Below are 14,940 nucleotides of genomic sequence, written 5' to 3' on the forward strand. Positions count from 1 at the left end.
AGCAGTCACCATCCAGAGAGGCTCATAACAACTCACAAGGCAGAACAGTGAGGATGTAGCACCTCCCTCTTTCTGGTTGGGCTTTTTTGCTTTGTTGTGTGTTTTGGTTTTTTCAACTGGATCCATTCACGCCAGGAACTACAGTATGGTTTCCTTTAGATAGAAGTGGATGCTTCATCTCGTCCTGCATTCATACCTTCATCTTCCCTTCATGCTTGGCCTGTCTTAATGAAGAATTTCCCTATTATGCTGTGGTGTTCTAAGCAATGCTTAAGATGAAAATCAATTAACCTCTGTGATACCATATCTCAATATAGACTTCAAGTTATAATAATAATTGCAAAATTGAGAGAAAGATATGATATTTCAGTAAACAGAATGAGCAAGCCTCCACTTGTAGTGACTCCTTGTAATTAGACAAGATGAATAGGCTTTTATGGAAAATGTGCTTGGATGTAGTTTTGGATACACAACTCATGCATTAGCAATGTTTATGGATTGACTCATTACATAGCCAGTCTTTATGCATATACCTTCTGAGAACATATAGGTTTTCAGACATGATCAAAAAACATGATGTCCAGTATGCAGGAAAGTTTATTTTTCACTTGTCTTCCATGAACCAGAATCTCCCTGAACTCAAAAAGATCTTCACCAGAGTTTGAATGGACAAGATTTAATACTCTAACATGGTGACAGACCACAAAGTGAACAGCGAATGCGTTGGGCTCCTTATTTTTCAGCACTTATTCCAGATCCTGGAAGGACCTAACTTCAGGACATGGAGGCCTTATGTTTGGAATTATGGCAGGAGTCTACCCAAATGATACCAGGTCCCTGTCTAAAGTGAAACCCAGAAGAATTTGAAAGGAACACTGTGAACTCCTTGAACTAGCACTTCCCCAAGAAACCACCACTGGCAAGGTTCCAGCTATTGCCCTGAAACAGGGTGTAAGGACATGCATATAGCAAAGTGTGAGGCAAGGTGCTGTGGGAAGACTGAGCACACAGGGAACTCTGAAAAGGAAGGGCTAGCTAAACAAGTTTTACAGGACCCACCCATGTACAAAAACCCACCAATGTGCCAAAGTGGTTATTGAAACATCACGACCTGCACCGACCTAAGCTGCCAGCAGGAATTGCTGCTAGTGTTATCAGCAGGCAGCGTGTGAAGTGGGACCTAGTGCCAACTAGGTCAGGATGTGGTTACAAGCAGTCAAGAAAGCCACATCGTGTACACAGAACCTAAAAGTGAATCTGTGGGACCAAACCTCTGACAAACAGATCTGAACCCTGCTTCTACTACAAAGTGCTGTAGATGACTACGCTTGCTACTTGCTTTCCTGTAGCCTTGCTCCAAAGCTGAAACCCAGGCTGCCATGATCCCAGCTTCCAGGTGCCCTCCTGAGGTACCGCATACGATCTCAGTAGGGAAGTTACAGCAAAGCTACAAAACCTGCCTGACTCCTTGAGGCAGTGGCTCAGGTGGCAGGTGGGAAGCAAGGTAACACAGCACAGCTCTGGCCAAGCTGCTGCCAATACACAGTGCCTGCTAAAACATGATCACTTTTCCATTGACACTGATAGAGCAAATACATTCAAACGCTGCTTGCAAAAAGTGCCATGCTAGCAGGCATGGAGATGGAAATCAAGTATCTAGGACCCAAAGAAACCCAGCCAATTAAGGAATCTATTGTCAGAGTGAGTCAGAGCACAGGGCGATGTGGCCTGCTCAACTTTTTTATCATAAACCCTTTCAGCAAGGTAAGTGATTCCATTTCCGGCAAAACACCCCAGGCACTTGGGATCAGATATATATATATAGGGGGAATTCCCAAGCCAGAGATTACATCTCACCACTTACATACAGTGCCAAGGATCATCCTGACCTCCTTGAATATATCCAACCTCTTTTTGAATACACTGGTATCTTTGGCTTCCACAATACTTCAGAAGTACTTACATGTTGCACACTAAACCCTAGGATCTTCCTTTCATCCATTTCTAACAGTCTGACTGATCATTTCATCAGTTCCTAGCTCTATGCAATGCTGATTCCTCCTATCCAGCACCCCGCCAGAGCAAAATGGTTTCCTAAGGAAATCATACAGCTTTTAGTCTTGTAAGGAAGCAATTTCCATCTCCTTGGACACCTGCATTGATTCTTTCCATATTCTCTAGCTTTATTAAACCTTTTCAAGGACTGCAGACAGCATTCAAACCAAATATGTTTACATAGCAGCACATCAATATTTTCTTGAGTTCTCTTCCTTTCCCAATAATTAACATTCTAATGGGTTCCTTTGGTTCGAGGTTTGGGCAGACATTTTTAGAGAACTATGTATAATGCAAAAGAACCATCCCCAAATACCACTCAAAAGCCCCTTGTGTTGTATGTATGTTAGGATACTTTTTTCCCATGTCAATTCCTTTGTGTTCTGTCAACATAGGCTTTATTTACTATGGAAGGCATATTTGATAGTCTAATTTACAAGCTCCAACAAGCATAAAGACCACTATTATATTTACTACCTTCCCTGTGTTCCTAACGCTAATTTAAAAATGACACAGGACAACATCTAACACAGCTCTTACACACTCCTTTAGACTCCAGCAGTCAAAGCTGCCTGGGTCTGGAGAGCTTTATCAACTGCCCTAAAAAGCTGCTACTGTTGTATCAATTTCAAATAGTTCCTTGGACTAATATCTTAGAAAGCATGACTCTGACATGAGTTTCCAGCTTCCTCAGCACTAAACATTGATGCATGTGAACTGGCTTTTCTATCAGTCTTTTCCTTCCAGATGAGAAGCTAGAGCAGCAACAGGAACATTCTCTAACCCGTGGCAAACAGCAAGCCAAGAGCCAGGGTTTCTTTGGAGCTTCATCTGCTGTCCCTAAAACCAACACTTTGTTCATATTTGCATTGCTCAGCACAATCATTGCAGTTCAGAAGTGTCTTTACCTTCACAGTGCTGGACATCTGCTAAGTCCAAAGATCAGACTGAAAGAGATTTAGGCAGACACCTTTCAGTCAGGTACCCAAACCTGCTGAAGACTCAAAACTTCTCATTACTGAGGAACCTTCCTGAAATATTGGTGCTTCCTGCTGGATGGCTCAGGAGTCCCTCCACCACACAGCAGCTGCTGCAATTCCCAGCACTTCCCCACCACTATGGAGGGGACTTCACTGCCTTCTGCTGCACCAAACTGTGTCCCATTACATGAACATCCAAACACCATGTGAGTGACAAGTTTCATGCCAATAAGAGTATTTCAAAGTACAATGCCACTCTGCAATAGAAAAGCATTATGCCCCAATGAGTCACTGAACACAAGCAGCACTGTGCAGATCCACAGTACTGAACAGCTTTCTGCCAAACTCTAAGCAAACAAGACAAGGAATGTAAAGAGCTAAGACTCAGAAATATTTTATCAGTGACTTGGCAGTGCTAGGCTAACAGAATCATTTAGGACCTCTAAGATTTAGTCTATTCAAGACTACACAGGAAGCAGGTACAAATCTAATTCATATTTACCTAAATATAATTACTTAAAAGCCAATTAAAAATACAATTAACAGTGACATAAAATAGGGGAAAAGCCAGAGCGAGCATGTAACAAAAAGGAATTCAAAGCTTACCTGCACTTACCACATAACACACATTAAGTGGGTACAGAGGCAAGCCAGAGGCCCTTACATGTAAGGGTCAAGACCAATGGACAGATGCTGTTTAAAACTGACCTATTCCTTGTGTTTATTCAGGGTTCAGAACAGTGGTACCACAATTCCACATTAAATTAGTCATCTTTTATTGCAAAATCTGCCTGGATCTTAGCAACTCATCTGATTAGAGCCAGAATCTTGAAATTGCATCATTGTTCAACTGTGACTATTGTACCTGCCAAGAGAAGGAATTGAGGTGAGGAGTCAGATTTTTATCTCAGGTTTCAATTCAGCAACTCCCATGAAAGTGTATGGGCAGGCTGTATAAAGACTCCTGTGTCCATACAGGTGTACACCTCTATATCCTACCAGTAAATCACACTGCATTGCCTGCTCCACTCATGGCCTTTATCTTGCAAGATTTATCTCTTAATTACTTTACATGAAGCAGTAAGCAAACAAGGGCACACCATACCAGCTCCCTGACAAACTGACAAGCCTTGTGCTCCCAGGCAGGTGGGCAAAGACAACCAAGTTGGAAGGAGATATATACATCAATCAGGAAGTGAATACTCCCATATTAGCAGTTTATCCTTAGCTGAAACAAGATATGCCTTAGCAATAAGTGTTAAAGAGAGAAATAGGATTAAAAGTAGCATTTGTTTTATCATTGCTGCTGAGAACTCTGTTTTGTGTGAGCAGCAAGACAATAAATATAGTGTAGACAACTGGAAAAGAAGCAAGTAGTTGCCATAACTGGCAATTACAAGGGATTAGCCAGTGATCCTTGCCAAGCAGCTCAGGAAGAAGCTAGACTTCAGACCTGGGCTGGAACTCAAGTTTTATTCAACTATTGAATATTTAATTTGATACTTACCACCACTCCCAGAATTAGTTAAACATGAGACCATTATCAGGTGCTTAAAGAAAGAACAGAAACCCACAAGAGTGACCAAAACAGTGAATTTGACAACTTACCTTCAGACTAACTGACACCCTGCTCGGCACTCTCTACTGTTTGGGATTTAAACATTTCCCTCCTGCACAGCTACATGTGTACAGCAGTAGTAGCTTAAGAGTGCCTTCCACAAGACTATATGAGAAAAGAGTTCGACTCCTCCAGCATCATGGTAATGGATGTGTGGATAGATGTTTCTTGTTCCTTGGTCAAGTGTCCTTAGAGCAGCTATATATAAACAGCTTCCTTTTCTTGTACTTGTCAAGGACTCAATTATAGGTGTTGTCACAAGAAGACTGACTACAAGAACAGAGCCTCCAAAACTTAAAACTCTTTAGTGTTTGAGTTCCAACTAACCATATAGCTCTTCAGGCAGAGTCATAGAATCATGGAATCAAAAAGTGTCCTGAGGTGGAAGGGACCCAACAAGGATCATTGAGTCCAACCCCTGGCCCTGCAAAGGACACCCCAAGAGTCACACCATGTGCCTGAGAATGTTGTCCAAACACTTCTTGAACCAGGCTTGGGGCTGTGACCACTTCCCCTGGGGAGCATGTTCCAGTGCCCAGCCACCCTCTGGGTGAGGAACCTTGTCCTGATATCCAACTTAAACCTCCCTGACACAGCTTCAGCCCATTCCCTCAGCTCCCATCACCAGAGGAGAGATCAGTGCCTGCCCATCTGCTTCCCCTCATGAGGGAGCTGGAGACCGAGTCATACTATACCTATTCATAAATGGAAAGTGAAGTCACCCTTCTGCAGTTAGGTTTCTTTTATAGTGTCAGCTTCAGCAGAGCTTTGGGACCACAGTTTTAAAGGCTGTAAGTTCCCAAACCCATTTTTCCATCAAGAATTACAACAGAGAACTTACTGAAGAGCTCTCATTTACCTTTGTACATTTCATATAGTGGTGGTATCTCACTATTAGCTGATACAGTATTACACTGTACATGAATCCAGTAACAACTTATACAGAGATATAATCTGCTTTACCAGCCATCTTCTCTCCCCATTATACACAATGTCCTGAAATGCAGCCTTGAGGGTGACAGTAATGCAGGATGGACATTTTGTAACCTTGAGAAAGCTTCTGGCAGTTACCTGTTACCCAGCATTTAAGATTGCTATTTTCTGTCCTTTAAAGCTATTCACACACAGTGATTCTGTAATTCACTTACACTTTTAAGACTCCAGCAGAACCTGAGAAGACAGAAAGCTGTCTGTAAGGCAGAAAAAAAATTGGAATAGATTGAAGACTGGTAAGTGGCAGCTGCCAAGGTTGACAGACATCCTACAGCATGTTAGTGAGGTGGGGAAGGAGTATAAATCAACTGCCCATCTGCAGTGGAACAAAGTTATTTAAAAGGGATGACTGATAACCCACTGCCTCTCATCAGCCCCAAGGCTCTTTCATAAGCTCCCCTCTCATGCCACTTATACTTCCTGTGAGTTCTTCAGCAGTCATGGAATAAGAGAAACCATACACTACAAAAGAAAAATAGCTGTAGCTAGTGTAGCACTGCTGTGCACTAATGTAGCACTGCTTCTCAATACTCAACACAAACTAGCGAAGCAAAACAGTCAAAGTTAACAATTATAACACTAGAATAATTACAAAGATTTTTTTTTTTCCAAGATCTATAATCTAGACATGTACTTGGGAAACTTCTCAAAGACATTTCTGCAGAGTAAAGGTTTTCTTCACAGGTTGTTCTCTGAAGAGGCTGATACTTCTTCCCCCCTGCTTTCCAGAGAAAGCCAAATAAGCAGTCTCTCATACCATTTAGAATATGAAATGTCCAGAACAATGAAATTTCTTCATTGGCTTCAACTTTGAAAGTTTTAACACCTATATAATGAACTATAAACAAAAGGTGGAGTACAATTAGCATATGTACTCCTTATACCTGAAATACCACTGAACTTGTGCAGCAGCAGCACTAAGTCTTAAAAGAAAAAATTAGCAAGAACAAGACCATCATGGGGAACAACCCTTTTTCACTAGAAATATGGGATAACTACTCCCATCCTGACAGATGACTAATTGAGATTCCACACCCTGTTTCATATAATGACAATTAGATCAACACCTTAAGAGCAAACCTGGAGTGATAAACTTACAAAGGAGATGTGCTGTTCTTGTGTGTGCTCCAACACTGGAGTGAGCACACATTCTCTGTCACTGCTTCAGCCCTCCTCTTTATCAGGAATAGTTTCCACTCCTGATCACTCTCCCTGTGTAATGTGGAGAATCACTGCTAATTCAAAACAAGGGAGGGCAGGTGTGAACATACACTTGCACCAGAAATGTAATTCAGTTAAAACCTGACCAATCGAGTAACAACCATGTAAAATCCACTTCTCTTACATTCAGTGCATTTTATAGAATGCTTAGTGTATTAATGCTTTTGAAAATAAAAACTAGTAATTTATTACCATCATGAATCTTGAAGGATTTTCTATTTAGAAATTTGAACAACAGACTACACTTATTATAACATTTTTAATACAAGAGCCATTTATTCATGTAAGTTCATAACAGTACTGATGATTCCATCATAACACTTAACCACAGGGACAGCTCAAAAACTGGGTGACATTTACATGCATCTACCAATATTGTAACTGGTGGCTTATACTATGTTCATTTCCTTGGTTATGGTCAAAACTGGACAAGAGGTATTTGTTAGCAAAAGACAGAACAGCATAACACTCTGTTCATGCCTTAGGAGATGTTTTAAAAGATATTTCATGTTTCTTGTACATCAATTGGCATTTTTGGGAACTTTTTTATATTAGCTTCAGGGGGCCAAGAGAACTAAAAGATTCTCATACAAGTTTTTGTACTCCAGACACTGTAGTGCTTTGCAAGTAACACAGATCATAATCACCAAGTAGCCATTGTCATTGCTCGATCCAAGCGGCATGCAAGGAGTGAAAGCCCACAGTGAGAAGCATTCAGTTAAATTCTTTTTAATGACTGGAAAGCATTATCAGAAGAACCCAAAGAACATATCAAAATGCAAACTATTTGCTGAGTGTCCTTTTAAAAGCTAGCAGCACAAAATACTTTTTGAACAGACCAGACATTTGTTGCCTCCTGAGCAGTAGTACATCATTTTGTTGTCCATGTTTTTTGACTCCCAGGTTTTGCAAATGCTGATACATCCAGAGTTTCACCACTGTTGCACTGTTCATATAAAGTCTGAAAGTTAACAAACACACAGGGTATTCAGGTGAACACAGTTGTATTGCACATGGATTCAAACTATATAACAAACATTACCACTTGAAATAAATCATCACATACTGAAATATTCCATACCAAAATTCCTCTCTCAAATCAAAAAATAAAAACACACTTAGAACAGCTTAGTTGCACCAGCTCCAATGCAATGCAGTGCCTTAAAGAAAATACATATGCTGACTTAGCAGTGTGGGCAAAGTTACAGAGCTTCACAAGTCAGTAGAGAACAAACGAGTTGCAGAGATCTAAAATCAATTTTATTGTCTCCAATATGGAAACACCAGCCTGGAAGGAGGGAATTATTTGTGCACTTGGGGCATGCAAGCTTTACATGAGATACTCAAATGCCCACAAACAGCCACACTGCCATATTGTTAAAAGGATAACTACTCATATTTAAAACAGATCAAGTACAACTAGCAGTGTAAGCATAAATTCCTTTCTATTTAATATACACTGAATTTGCTTTCCTCACCATGAAAGCAGCTTTACATTCTCAACATCTTATGTATACTTTACCACCATCACTTCTGAGACACAGGTAGGAAGAACAGAGTTGAAGGTTTATCAAGCTTCTCTTTCAGGCAATAAACAGAGGCTGCAATACTTCAACATACAGGAACTAATTTACAAGTAGCACTGCATTAACAGTTCAGCAACTTCCAGGAAGCAGGAACAGTTGCAGTCCAAAAGTGGGCACACTTAACAGATCAATTGAGATAATTTCTTCATAGTGAGGGTTCTTAAATTAGAAGACCCTCAGCTTAGGGGCAGCTTAAAAGCAAAGCAGATGTACTGGGAGGTGGAAAGAAAGAAACAGCTAAAAGTAAAGATTGCTGGCATCATTTTCAACCCTTCCAATTCAGAAGAATGTAGAGATTCTACATACTTGCAAATAAAAGCACTAAGACGCACAATGTTTTTCCAGCAATGGCTAAAGATTTAATATATGTATTGTTTCAGCTTTCACTACCAAACATTCTAACCTTTGCATGAGCATGTACTACTACACAAAAGAGAAAAGAATTTACTTACCCTCGCAGCTCTAGAAATAGAATTAGGAGAATTCAAGCCAACAAGCTGGCCAAGGATACGTTTCATTTCCTCTGTTGTTCCTTTTGCATTTGGGACACCTGCAGTTAATTTACAGTTATACTGAAATTGTATACATTATCAGTGTGAAAATTGCCAATACAGTTTGTAAGTTTAAGAATTAAACTATTGAAGTCTTTTCTGAAGCAGACGTAGGCACCAAACAAAATTGAGTCATGCCAACAAGCTTATAGTACACCTAACAGTAAAGCATTTTTTAAAGCAGAGTTACAAATACTATTTAATAAAAATGTATTTTGAAATAAATGTACCTGTTTGACAATGACTTTGAATTTGAACATAGGGATGTACCAGCAACTCCGAAACAGAAATTCTTTCTTTAGGATTTCTTATTAAACAGCGCTGCAAATGAAAAAAGAAAAATGCTTTGCCTATAAATTACAAATTGTCCTAGGAATTAACAGTATTTACTTTGGATGTTCAACCAAGGCAGCTAAGTCAAACTGCTTTCAATAATTACTTAGTTTATATCGAGCTAAAAAGAGACTTTAATATGGAAACTACATGAAGTAGCTCTCTAGCTTCATTCCTCTTTTGGAATAAGGCCTGTTACTACAAGTAGCAGCAAGCATTTATTTGTGGAAAAAGTCTCTCAAGCACAACTCATTCAGTTTTAGAAAATATGCTTTAAATAAAGAAATTCCCATTATTTAAATCAAAATTTAAGGGACAGTTACCTTCAGCACATCATGAAGATCCTTCTCAGCAATATCTGGGAACCCTATTTCATAACTTGGATCAACAATAGCATGCATTTTATTGATGTGACTTGTTATATGTTGAAACGGAGTCCTTCCATATGTCATACAGTACAAAATGCATCCTAGTGACCATACATCGCTTTTGGGACTTATCTATTAAAAAAAAATTGAATATTACTTAAACTGTCCCTTCAATCATTTTATCATGTAATTGTACAGTTTTTGTTATATAAGAGATCTTTATAACTATTACACAAAATCACTAAGGCAGCATGCCATTATCTACTAAGACAGTGATGTGGCTTCCTTCACTGATGTTCCGTAAGAAAACTATTCTTACTATTTTTGAAAATGAACTTACTTGAAGAACTAACTCAAAAGTAAAGTTAGTCCTTAACAAGTCGAACTGCAGGATTCTAATTTCAGATTTAAAAATAAATACAAGTAAAAGAATATTAAATTAATTAAATCCAGGAAATGGTGAGAGATCACAGCTATGTCTCCAAAGTGGAAAGCCACAATTCAATTCCCCATGGTTTAGAGGATTCAGATCCATATTTCAACCACAACACCCAGGCTGTTCCTTGCAGGATGTCTTTCCGCTTCCCCTGTGGAAGCTGAAGCACTTTAAGAGAAGCACATATGAAAACTCTAGCCTGGGGTGATTTCAGAGGTGCACAGCATGGAGGGCCCATAAGATGCTCAAAAAGGCTTTTGTAACACAAGTCAGCAGCACAGCCTCTGATATGCAAAAGGCTCATGTATTGCACTGTACTCTATATTGTTGGGGGAGAGGATGGAAGTGGAGAAAGATGCAGTGAATCTGACTCCCAGCACAGTAGTAAGATTTTTGCTTAGATGAGCTGAGCTCCAGAACAAGTCTGCACTTTGCATGCAGAAAAAGGTAAAAAATTATCATCCTTAAAAAAGAAATCCACTTACAATATTTTCTTTCTAAATAGAGAATAAAATATTTTATATTACATTACATTTCATTACATACTTCAACTGTTAAAAAGTTAATCATGTACATGCAAGTACATATTTTAAACATTTTTTCACTAAATTATGTATGCCTTAGTCAAAGTTTGACTGCCAGTGTGAAAATGCTTTCCTTCAGCACTTTTCTCATCATTCATGTTCCATTGTCCTGTTGATGTTATAAAAATTTCTACAATACACAATAATTTGTGGCATACAAAAATTAATAGGATACACTGAACTTGTGGCCCTAAAATATTAGGCTTCATTTTATCATCTTTTGAAAGACCTTATTAGGTATTACTCAGTACTTGTAAAACCTGCCTCTCACTTAAAAGAGCTCAAAAATATGACAATGACACAATATCATCATAACTTGTTTAGGCAAACATCCTAATAATGGCCTGTATCAGAAAGCAAATTTTATTGCTTTCAGAAAAAAATTCAAAGCCAAGGTTATTTATGCAGAATGCTAAAATGCAGCAGTATAGCAGCAAGCAGCGCTGTAAGAGCTTCACCAGTTTTTGGCACAACAAAGCTAAAACAAAAGGGCATAAAGCTGGAAACCAAGAAGTAACAGAGGAATGGATTCTCTCACTTGACTCCATGGAAGATCCTCCCAGAAATACACCCTGAAAACTCTAGCCTGGGACGATTTCAGAGGTGCACAGCATGGAGGAAAGATGCTCAAAAGGCTTTTGTAACATGAGTCAGCAGTACAGCCTCTGATATGCAAAAGGCTCACGTATTGCACTGTACTCTATATTGTTATTCAATGCTATTCACACTGATAACATAGTTAACTCCTGTATTTCTCCAAAAAATTGATTTTAAAATATTTGTGGTTATTATTAATTTAGATATTATCACTGTACTTTTAGCTCCTCCAATGCCCAAGCCTGTGCATCTGTTTTACTTTCAATTTTACTCATTAATTGAGCACTTACATTTTTCTAAACAGCATCTGCCAAATGCTTTTAGGTAGTTAGGGAGATTAGACTTAACCTTCCACTCTGCACACCATCATCATGGCACAATAAGTTTTTCTTATGTTCAAGTTTCAGTGGAAGATTTTGAAAAAACTAAATCTGAAGATTCATGTATTACACTTCCTTCTTAACATGAAGGAAATAGGAGGCAAAAGATCATACTACCTTAGAACGAGGCTTGCCATTTTCTCCATAGGAAGACCTATCTTCTATTGCTTCAGGTGGCATATAATTCATTGTGCCCGCCTAGCCATAAAATGTAAAAATATTCTCTTAAGTAAAGCATGCATTAAATTTAATTCACTTAATAAAAACTTAGATCTCTGTCCCAAAACACTGAAAAACATCTTGAAAGTTTGTTTGTATTAAGGCTGAAGGCCATTATTATTCTGTTCATTAAAAACATGTAAAAATCAATATACATGAATATTCATATACACATACAAAACCATTCAAGCATAGAATTTCAATATTGAGGTTATTACACTAATCAAAATTATCAGCAGGTACTACAGCACTTCACAGAAAAATGGACACAAATTTTCCAGAAGTATTTCACCTGAGAATCTTTAATGATACTTGTCACATCTGGCTGCATTTGGTTTGCAATGCCAAAGTCAATTAGTTTTAACATTCCATCAACTATCAGAAAGTTTGCTGGTTTCAGATCACTGTGAATAATGCCTGTAAAAAAGTTTAAAGTAAATCCAAATTACTACCATAAGGTTTAGCATTGCTCAATTCCCATAACCCTTGCACAGAGAGAAGGTGCAGATTGGCTTTACCTGAATCTCTACAGACTTCATAAAAGTGCTTCCATTTCTTTCTAAACAGTTAACACTTGCATGAGTTTACAGTTAGAATTACTACTTATTCAAATCTGCAGGTACCCCAGAACAGCTCCAAGCAATTTGAGTTGCACAGTTTGTCTCAGTTTGAGACAGACCCTCCAGCTCTGTGTGCACACAGCCACACTGAACTGCTGCTCTGGAGCAATTCAGTGGCCTGTCCATGCCTGTAGCTCTCTTCAATTAGCTAAGCACATACTTATAAGAATTCTATTGCTTAGTGTGATCAAAGGTACCATTTACTGATGAGTATACAGAACTGACTTCTCACAAACTCTACTTGGACAATTTAATATGAATTTTGGTTATTATCTGTATAACCAATCCATCTTGATATTTTACAAAAATCAATGTCTTTTTTCAAAATATCACAGGTGTGTATGCACCCTGAATTTCAGAAGGTTTTGCTGTTTGCTATATTATTGAATGCTCTAGTTCTGAAAATAGGTGATGCTTTCTGCTATATGTACTAGTCTTCACTTCATGATTATATAGGAAAACATCCAAGTCTGCCCTCCCCTTTGTGCTATACAGACAAACTGAATACACATGCATACACTTTAATGACATAGATGAAGATGGGAGGAAGGCCTGAAGAACTCTAAGAAAAAGTTGACACACTGTCAAAGTAAAGATGACAGAGCTGTCATTAATGTCAAAGCTATTTTTGGAGAGAATGAGGCTAAAATAGAGAACAAGTGGAATTGGGAATATATGACATAGCCTAAACCAGAAAAAATTTCTGGCTGTTGTAAGAAAACAGCATTACATACATAGTGATATTTGTAGATCCCTCTTGAGTTATCTAAGTCTACACCTCTACATCAAGATTTACCTTGGTTTTTTGTTTGACTGTTTTTTTTAAAAATACAGTAAATACCCATCTTTGAAGACCACTAAGATTACACCAACACTAAAAACAATATCACCTCCTGTCTTGGGGTGACTTCATGATGTGTTTCCCCTATCTCTGCTATATGCCCAGAAATGAATTTTTTTGCCTTTTCTGTGCCTTTAAACTGCACCTGAGAGGGGGGGAGAGAAAAAAAAAAACAAACAAAACAGCAAAACTTTCGAAGCAGTTTACAGTTTGTTTTCAAGGACACAGATACACAGACTCCTCTGTGTTCTGCTTTCTGCAGTAGAGAGCAGAGGAAGCACACTGCTTGCTTTCCAGCCAGCTTTCAGCTTTTTTTCTCCAGAGAGAGACAGAGCTTTTTTCCTGGGACTTTGATTTTTTCCCTTCTTCTTTTCCTGGACCATTTCAACATCAGAACACATTGGGAGAGTCCTCCACCGAGGCCCTGGAGGTGGGCCTACCATGACCCAACTCCAAGGAGGGGGGGAGAGAGAGATCTACAGAAATACTCTGAAATTTTCCCAGGTCCCTCTCAGCAGAGGAAGAGGTTTTATTATTTAGCATTGTTGTCCTTTTCTTCCTGTGTGTTTGTTAAATAAATAGTTTTTATTTCTTTCACTTTCCTTTGAGGAATTTTTTTTTTTCCTGAACCTGGTGGGGGAGGGGTGGTTGTGGCCTGCCTTCTCTCAGAGGATATATTTCCAAATTTGTCCAAACCGGCACACCTCCAAAATTAAAACAGATTCATATTATCTGCCATATACCCTATACAAATACCTAGAATTAAAGAATACCATATTCATGGATTGTGTGAACAGCTTCCAGCATATTTTTCCAATAGCTCTTTCGTTCCAATGGATCCATCTTTTTTTTCTTCTTAAGCCAGCTATTGAGATCAATATTTCCACACTCCATTACCATGTAGATATGTTGATCAGTGATTTCACTAAAAATAAATATATGTGTGTTAAAAGTGAAGGAAATGTCTTTTTATAGAGAAATACTGGTTAAATAAAATTAGTGTTTACTCACTAGCCATAAAGGCGGATGATCTTATCACTATGTTGCTGCAGTTTACTCAGATGAGCAATTTCATTCTTATAGCTCTGAACAGTCTGTTGATCAGCTTCCTCTAGATTCACATATTTGACAGCATACAGTTGCTTCTTGTCATTCAGTACTTGAAACACCTGCAAAACAGTATCAGTTAATAACTTCACTCATCCCTAGCTCTGACTTACTATGGTCCTTCATCTCAACTCAGCCAGAATATTAAAAAAGTCTACCTTTTCAAAAGGAAGAAACAATTCAAACAAAGTCAGCATAAAGAAAAAAAAAATCAAGAAGGAAGACACCAGTTACAACAGAATCAACCCTTATCAGAAGCTATCTTGGTGCCACATTGTATTTCACTAGGTGTAGTACATCATGAGTCTGGAGTGCCCCTAAGATAAAGATTACAAAATAACACTCCCAGAGACACAGGTTTGATCTGCCCTCACACATTCATTTTGTCAAACCAAAATTTGGAGGCTAGATCACATGGCACATGAGAAGAGGTTAAGAGCACAAAGTCCAT

At 38.6% G+C, this 14,940-nt stretch overlaps 1 protein-coding gene across 5 annotated transcripts in view; it reads right to left on the bottom strand.

Moving 5' to 3' along the window:
• Positions 1-7,117: 7,117 nt before the first annotated feature.
• The window catches only part of TTK (TTK protein kinase), a 32,239-nt gene continuing 24,416 nt past the window's right edge, over positions 7,118-14,940 (bottom strand). For all 5 annotated transcript variants that reach the window (XM_069011272.1, XM_069011268.1, XM_069011271.1 and 2 more), the window contains exons 16-23: positions 14,394-14,551; positions 14,156-14,307; positions 12,214-12,338; positions 11,820-11,900; positions 9,661-9,837; positions 9,235-9,325; positions 8,906-9,003; positions 7,118-7,828 (exon numbers count right to left, since the gene is read on the bottom strand). In XM_069011272.1, coding sequence (XP_068867373.1) covers positions 7,739-7,828; positions 8,906-9,003; positions 9,235-9,325; positions 9,661-9,837; positions 11,820-11,900; positions 12,214-12,338; positions 14,156-14,307; positions 14,394-14,551 — 972 coding nt within the window. In that variant the 3' untranslated portion in view covers positions 7,118-7,738. The remainder of the gene's footprint in view (positions 7,829-8,905; positions 9,004-9,234; positions 9,326-9,660; positions 9,838-11,819; positions 11,901-12,213; positions 12,339-14,155; positions 14,308-14,393; positions 14,552-14,940) is intronic.

Source organism: Aphelocoma coerulescens, chromosome 3 (assembly GCF_041296385.1).
Source record: "Aphelocoma coerulescens isolate FSJ_1873_10779 chromosome 3, UR_Acoe_1.0, whole genome shotgun sequence".
In the NCBI taxonomy this organism is placed as follows: Eukaryota; Metazoa; Chordata; class Aves; order Passeriformes; family Corvidae; genus Aphelocoma; species Aphelocoma coerulescens.